The 7,362-nt window shown below is 36.8% G+C and overlaps 1 protein-coding gene across 12 annotated transcripts in view; it reads left to right on the forward strand.

The window, feature by feature from the left end:
* The window catches only part of Cep63 (centrosomal protein 63), a 51,190-nt gene that overhangs the window by 626 nt on the left and 43,202 nt on the right, over positions 1-7,362 (forward strand). For 2 of the 12 annotated variants that reach the window (XM_033759351.1, XM_033759353.1), the window contains exon 1: positions 7-237. The exons of 7 other annotated variants lie outside the window; for them this stretch is intronic. Coding sequence is in view for 2 of the 5 variants with exons in the window: in XM_033759347.1 (XP_033615238.1) it covers positions 2,340-2,368 (29 nt within the window). In the remaining 3 variants the exon portion in view is untranslated. Of the gene's footprint in view, positions 1-6; positions 238-2,330; positions 2,369-5,106; positions 5,186-7,362 lie in introns of those variants that run through there. 3 more of the 12 variants (XM_033759347.1, XM_033759348.1, XM_033759350.1) reach the window with 3 other exon arrangements.

A 7,362-nucleotide genomic window follows, 5' to 3' on the forward strand; every position in this document is an offset into this window, starting at 1 on the left:
GCGCGGCCCCGCCCCGCCAGGTTGTCAGCCCCTCCCCGGGGCCCCGGCTGCTTAGGGGAGGAGGGATCGTGGCTCCGTCACCTCCCAGCCAGGTGCCCTGTAGAGCTAGACTTCTCGCTTCGTGGAGACTCTTGCAGGGCAGGTGTTACTGGGGCGCTGTTAGCATTAAGAAACAAAATATGGCAAATACCGTGAAGGACAAATCCGGAATGTTGAATTTACTGATGGCATACCAAAGTACGTGATAGAGGAGCGGTGTTTAAAAGGACAGTTTAATTATGAAGGAACTTGACACTGAGTCAAGGCTCAGAATGTGGTTTTTCGTATGACTGTTTACAGCCAGGAGAGTAGGGTCTCATTGTCAGAACTAGCTTTCATTTGTAGTTAAGTGACACTACACTTATTTGCTGTTTTCTTTGAGACTTATGCTCAATTCCTTAAAAAAATTCTTCAATATAGTATTGTAGTTAGGTGTCCTGTACTTACACAATTTCTCATATACTGTACTTGCATTTCGGTGTTTCTTGTGGTAGTGAAGATTTGAATCTAGGGCCTTTGCACTGAATTACATCTCCAGCTTTTTTTTTTTTTTTTTTTTTTTAAACAAGTCTTGAGTGCTAATTTTGCAGCCTGGTCTTGAACTTGTGATCCTTTGCCTTAGCATCCCAGAGTGCTGGGATTACAGGCCCACCGTAACTCCTGGCTTTATTTTTATTAAATTTATTTAGGAGACAGTATCTCACTGTGTAGCTCAGGCTGATCTGGAACTAGCAGTGAGTGATCCTTCTGCCTCAGCTTCCTGAGTAGTGGTGTTACAGGCATGTGCTGCCATGCCCTGTAGTATTTTTGTATGAAGAGGAAATCAAGGACCATTGAAAAAATATTGTCTCCAGATATTTACATTTGCTCTTAATATCTGTAGTTTAGTAATATGGTGTATACTTTATTATTTGAAATACAGTGCTATCTGATTTTTATACTGCATTCCTTGCTTTTTGACTATGCCATTGTTGATGAATATAATAAAAAGAAGCTGTGACATTAAAATGGGTTTGGGATTTATAAATACTCAGACACACTGCCCTTTAAAATATACATGGATTCAATTTTAAAAATTGTAAAACTTGTACCAAGCTTGATAGTGCACGCCTGTAATCTCAGCACACAAAAGCTGAGGCAGGAGGATCACAAGGCCATCCTAGGCTACATAGTGAGTTCAAGGCCAGCCTGAACTGCATAGCGAGATCCTGTCTCAAAAATAAATAAATAAAATAAAATTGCATTATATTGATTTTATTGATGCCATATCCTGCCTTTGAGAGATAGAAGACTTTCCCCTTAATTCTTACTCTCATGTTGAGGCAAGTGATGATAGCATCATTAGTCCAGTTTATCATAGCTTAATACCCCCCATACAAGAGCTAGTGTTTTTTTGTTTTACAAAGCCATATATTACTGTGTGTACATAAATTAACCAAAATTCCATCATGTTGCTATCCAGAGGGGGTTCAGATTTTCTCAGGTGTTCCATAAGTGTTTACAGTGGCTTGTTTAGACCCATACCCCAGAGGTTTTTTTCTTTTCTTGATACACATTTTAAATCTTCATCTGTTGTTTTCTCACTTTTCTTCCTTGCCATTGTAAATTTAGCTAATTTATCGTATTCTTTAATATGTACTTCTACTCAATGTTCTCTCAGCCAGTGGTTGGATGTAGAATTGTACTATCAGCTATCAGCTGGCTGCTGTACTTAATTAAAATAAAATAAAATAAAAATTTGGTCCCCTAATGTGCATTAGCCACATTTGAAGTGCTCAGTCACAGATTTTCTTGTGGCTTACTGTTGGAGGAGTGCTGTATAAAATATTTCCATAATTGCAGAAAACTCTGTTGAACCATAGTAATCTAGAAACTGATTAGATTCAAACTTGATTTTTGATTGACGAGGCAAGAAAATTTCATAGGTGTCGATTTTACATCATGAAAATTACTTTCTGTTGCCTTCATTATCAGGGAGATACATGGCTGAATTGTCTCCATTTGTGATGTTACGATTAGCAGCACAGCGGGTTCTGGTGGTGTCAGCCCAATTCATCTCTGAAATTGACCAAGAGCCTTCCATGTAGTGGGGAAGTGCATGGATTTAGATTGACTACATCCATTATTATGTTAGGGGTTGCAAAGTGGTAATTTCCTAGTTTTGTCATTCCTCCATTATTTATTACCTGGGACTCTTATGAAGAACTTTCGTTCAGTTATTTTATTATCCTGAAATACAGTTTGTACAGGAAAGGCAATAAAAATGCTTAATTCTTTCCTTCTGTTTTCAGACTTCATTAATGAGTTGGTGGCCTAGCAACCTCCAAAGGTAACCATGAAGGTTTTTGCCTTTTAAAATTATTATAATGAATTATAGACTTTAATATATTAAAACCATTTATTTTTTGAGACAGGGTCTCAACTCACTGTGTAGCCTAGCCTGGGTTTGAACTGTGGCAATCCTGCCTCAGCCTCCTGAGTGCTGGGATGATAGGCAGTACCACTATGCTCATCTAAATGATTTCAGCATATTGCAATCTTTTTTTCCTTTTTTTGGATACTCAAAATGTTCTCTTTAGTGCATGTTCTGCCTTGTACATCTCTGGCCTCCAGAAAATCCTTGTTTTATTGAGTGGAAGATGATATTAACAGACCACAGTCTGGGTGGGAGGGGTCTTCTTATTACTAGTTTAGGCTTTGATTTTAGGACTCATGGTGGAGAGTTGGGAAATGTATTTTTTTTAAAGAGAAATTATAGCGCTTAGGATTTCTTTGCAGTTCTTTTTTTTTGTCTTATATATGCCACTAGGGATGTATATGGTAAAATATTTGTACTTTAAAGGCATATGGAATAATTTGTGTGGTTTATTAATTTGATATTGAGTTGATAGTTAATTTTATGTCCAATTTTTCAGTACTATTTAAATTTATGTAGAGATTGTTATCCTTTTCTACAGTTAAATAGTGTTCCATTGGTGGATGGATATTAAAGTAGCTCCTGTTGATAAATATTTGTATTTCCTACTATTACAAATTAATATCTTTGTGTATGTATTTTGTATTTTTGAGTATATCTTTGACGCAGATTCCTAGAAATCGTATTTTTGGATCAAAGGATAAACACCAAAATCTCCCTTATAATAGTCAGTTTGTACCTATTTCTGTCTACATTATATATGAGGGCCTGTTTTCCCATAGCCTTGGCATCTGTATATTGTTAAACTTTTAATATTTGGTTAATCAGATACAGAACAGAGCAACTCTGTAAAATTTTAATTTGTATGTCTCATTATGAGGAAAGTTGAACATCTTTTTATATTTTAAGGTAATTTGCACATTTTTCTGTGTATAACTTGTTCATATTGCCTGTCCATTTTTCTATAGATTTTTTAATAGAAATTTTTATAAACTATTTGTCTATTTGGTTAATTAACTCTGTGGTAAAACTTTGAAATACTATTGTTATTTCTCTTTCAACTTAGAGCATTTTCTCCATGCTTCTCCAGCTTATTTTTATGTACTCATATCTCTCAGTCTTTCTCATTTTTTTCTGGGTTTTATTTATTTTTTACAATCAGCATCTTATTTATTTGAAAATAGTAACTCTTCAGTTCTTAGTAAAAATGTGGCTTCCAATGTTTTTCTCCCCATAAGGAATATTTTTCTCTGTTCTTTTGTATTAATATATGTTTGTGATATTAATAATTATGTTCATCTTGGGGAATTGGTATATCTCACATCTTGCTCATTTTATTCCCACTTATCTCCTTTCCCCTTATTTCCACAAATCTCTCTAAAATAGTTTGGATCCTTTCCTTCCCTTCCTTCCCTCCCTCCCTCCTTCCTTCCATCCCTCCCTCCCTCCCCCTTCTTCCTTCCCCTCCCCACATTGTCTCACTAAGTTGTTCAGGCTGGGTTTGAATTCATGCTTCTCCACTTTAGCCTCCCACCGTGTTAGGATTATGGGTGTGCATCACCACACCTGGCTTGTTATCCTTCTTTAAAGGATCTCGAATTGGAGATCAGACATATTTCTACTCTTTTATTATAATTTACTCATAATTTTATTCATAATTTTTATTCCTTTGTGACATTTTGTAATTTGATATTGGGTGTGTCTCAGTTACTTTCTTGTCACTGGGACAAAAACCACCTGCATTTTGAGGGAGGGAAGATTTATTTTGGTTCACGGTTTATAGAGGGTTCAGTCCATAGTTGGCTGGTTCCAAGGCAAGGCACCATGGCACAGGGCCATGGTGGAGGAGAGGCTGCTTATGGCATGGTGTCAGGGAAGCAGAGAGAGTGAAGGGAAGAGTGAGGGAGGGAGGTATGCTTGTCTAGGCCACACCAGTGACCTGCTTCCTTTGACCAGGTTCCACCTCCCAGCATCACATTTATCTTAGAATTAGTCCACTGCTGATTATCAGAGCCCCACGATCCAGTCGCCTCCCCAAAGTCCCTCTATGAGCTTATGAGGCATGGGAGGACATTTAGATATGTATCACACAGAGGATATACTCTATAGTTCTGGTTTTTTTTTAGATACTGGGGATCGAACTCTAGCTCTTACTCTTGTGGGGCAGGTGGCAGAAACACTGAGCCAAATCCCTGGCCCCCTAGAGTATATACTCTGGATATTTTTCCTGATCTTTAAAAGGAGGAGATCAAATGAGAGGGCTAAAGCACTTTCTGGTCCTGAAAATACAATGTTAATGAATACCAAAGGTCTGCTTATCATCAGACATTCTATTTATATCTCGTTGCTCTGAGATTTAAGTGTTTCTGCCTTCTTAGTCTTGATTTAAAAACATCTTTCCTTTAACCATTCAACTCTAGATTTTACTGATTTAAGACAGTTTCCATTTGAAAGGCAAGTTAAATGAGTAAGTTCTGTTTGTTGATAGACTACAGAAAGGATTAAGACTGCTGTAATTGTAGAGTTACACAGTTTCTATTTAACCACATTAGCTTTTCATGTTAGTAGCAAGGAGAAACAGACTATTATACCATTTTTGGTTAAATTGTATTTAATATTCTAAACCAAGGATGTTTAACTTTCCTGATTAGGTATCACATGGCACAGACTGTATCACATGAGAGGCAAAGTAAAAAGTCAGAATGAGGTTATGCACAGAGTTGGATGAGGGTAAGTTTAGGAAAGCAATTTCATACTCATAATTATGTGTTATGAATAGCTTGCACAACAAAGATCTGCAGGAAACACAAGTCTTTGACCGTAAGGGATGAGAGAGAACCGATGGTGTTCGGTGGCTACTCAAGCAGGCGGTGAAGGTATTGTTAAAGAAACAGATTTCACATTGACAAGTGTATTTTCTCCAGTGAATGTTGCTGGTTCCCCTGTCCCCTTTCTTTAAACAAAGACAACTTTGTCTTGGTCTTAGATCATTATGTTGATTTCTGAAGTGGCACTTTTCCTCACATAGTGTCTTATTGTTGTGGTGCTGCCACCTGGTGGTTATAAGGCGATACCCTGCTTCAGTTTAATTTTGTTTCTCAATGAAAAAACCCTATTAAACCAAAAGAAGATAATGCTGATCCATTTTAAGACTGGAATTTTGTAAAATATCTAAAGATTGCACATTTGTTGTGATCTGAGAGCCACACTGCCTAGATTTGAATCCTAGGATTACTATACTCAAATATTTAACCCTCCAAGCCTCAGTTTCTTTATAGTATCTGTTTTTAATGAGTGTTGAGAACATTGAAAATGACAAAGTTTTCCAAGGCAGGTTAGAATAGCATAGAACTCAATGGCTTTTACTATATATTAGAGATACTGTTAACTATTAAATAATAGTGTCATCCAGAAATGTATTACTGTATTATGTATTACTAAAATGTATTACTGTTTAACATAGTCTAAAGAAGAATAGTTTTAGTAGCATTTATTTTGAATAGTTGTAGTAGCACTGTCTTTAAGGATGACATTTTCCTAATATTTAATAAATATCCATGCATGGTTGTTAAGAGCATGCTACTTACATGAAACATTTTAGAACCTGATAAAACAACTGGAAGAAACTTTGGAGATTATTGTTCATGCCCTTGATTTTCTGGATACAAAAACTGAAGTCCGAATTCACAAAACTAGTTGGTTGCAGAGTATAAACTATATCCTGGGTCTCCACCTAGTACTTTGTGAACTCTGAGCTGCTCTCCTAGAATGGACCAAAAGAGGGAATTTGGGTTGGATTGTAATTTGACTATTGCTGTGGTTTGTAAGAAAGTGGAATGAAACATGTGAATCTTTTTGTTTAGCTTTATATTTTGTGTGATATTGGGGAAATATGAAGGATGAACCAACCAGAAGAAAAATCCTCCATGCCATACTTGTGCATAAATATTTTGATACTTTTAAAAATAGATGCAAACAAAGGACAGTGGTTTTATTTTCTAGTGCTCTGATCCCTCTCTGTGTCTCTCCAGTGCCCTGTGAACACCCTTGTCACTATATTTATACATCGGAGGAGCTGTTCGGTTAATTTTTTTCTGTCCTATACTGAACTATGAATTCCTTGAAAAGGGTCATATCTTTCATATGCGCTGCTAGTATATTATTTGTTGAATAAAAGGTTGTACTCTTTGACCAATATAATTTTTACACATGGCATTAGAACAGAAGGGCAGAACGTCTGCATCAGTCTTTGGTCTCTGCCTAAAGGTTGTAATTTGAAAGCTTAAGAAGAGAGAAGTTTCTTAGGAGTGAAAAGTAGTTTGGCACTGAATATTCTGAAGATTTGTGGTGAGAACTGAGAAAACTGTAGCCATGTTGCACATTGGCACTTCTGAATTTAAGGATCTTCTTTCCTTTCTTACTCTTACTGTCCTTTTTCATGGTGTGACTGGTGAGTCAGGCTGTTCTGTTTTTCCATCTCTTTTTCTGCTAGACCCTTTTCTGTAGTCCTCTAGTTGTGACCAGTTTGTGTGAGGGTGAGTAAAAGGAAGGGAGTTAAAATGAGTTCAGCCAAAAGCATCCAACTTATGCCATGTTGAAATGCTCTACTAGGCTCTGGAGCTGCAGAGATGAATAAAATTGTTTTTTTGCCCCTAAGGTATAAGAATTATAGTAAGGAACAAGGATGTGAAAAAACTTACTTTCAACTCCTATGTAATTTGTAACTCTTACGGAAAAAACCTGTGAAGGAAAAGGAGCTATCAAGTACAGAAGAGGGAGGCCCCCTTGGTTGGCTTTCAGAGGAGGGAGGATATTGCAGGAAGTGCTGTGGGTGTCTCTTCCTCAGAATGAAATTGCCAATCACAGACCAGAGAACGTATTTTACTTTTTTTTTTTTTTTTTTTTAT

Source organism: Fukomys damarensis, unplaced genomic scaffold (genome assembly GCF_012274545.1).
Source record: "Fukomys damarensis isolate Sample0158 unplaced genomic scaffold, DMR_v1.0_HiC HiC_scaffold_37, whole genome shotgun sequence".
NCBI lineage: Eukaryota > Metazoa > Chordata > Mammalia > Rodentia > Bathyergidae > Fukomys > Fukomys damarensis.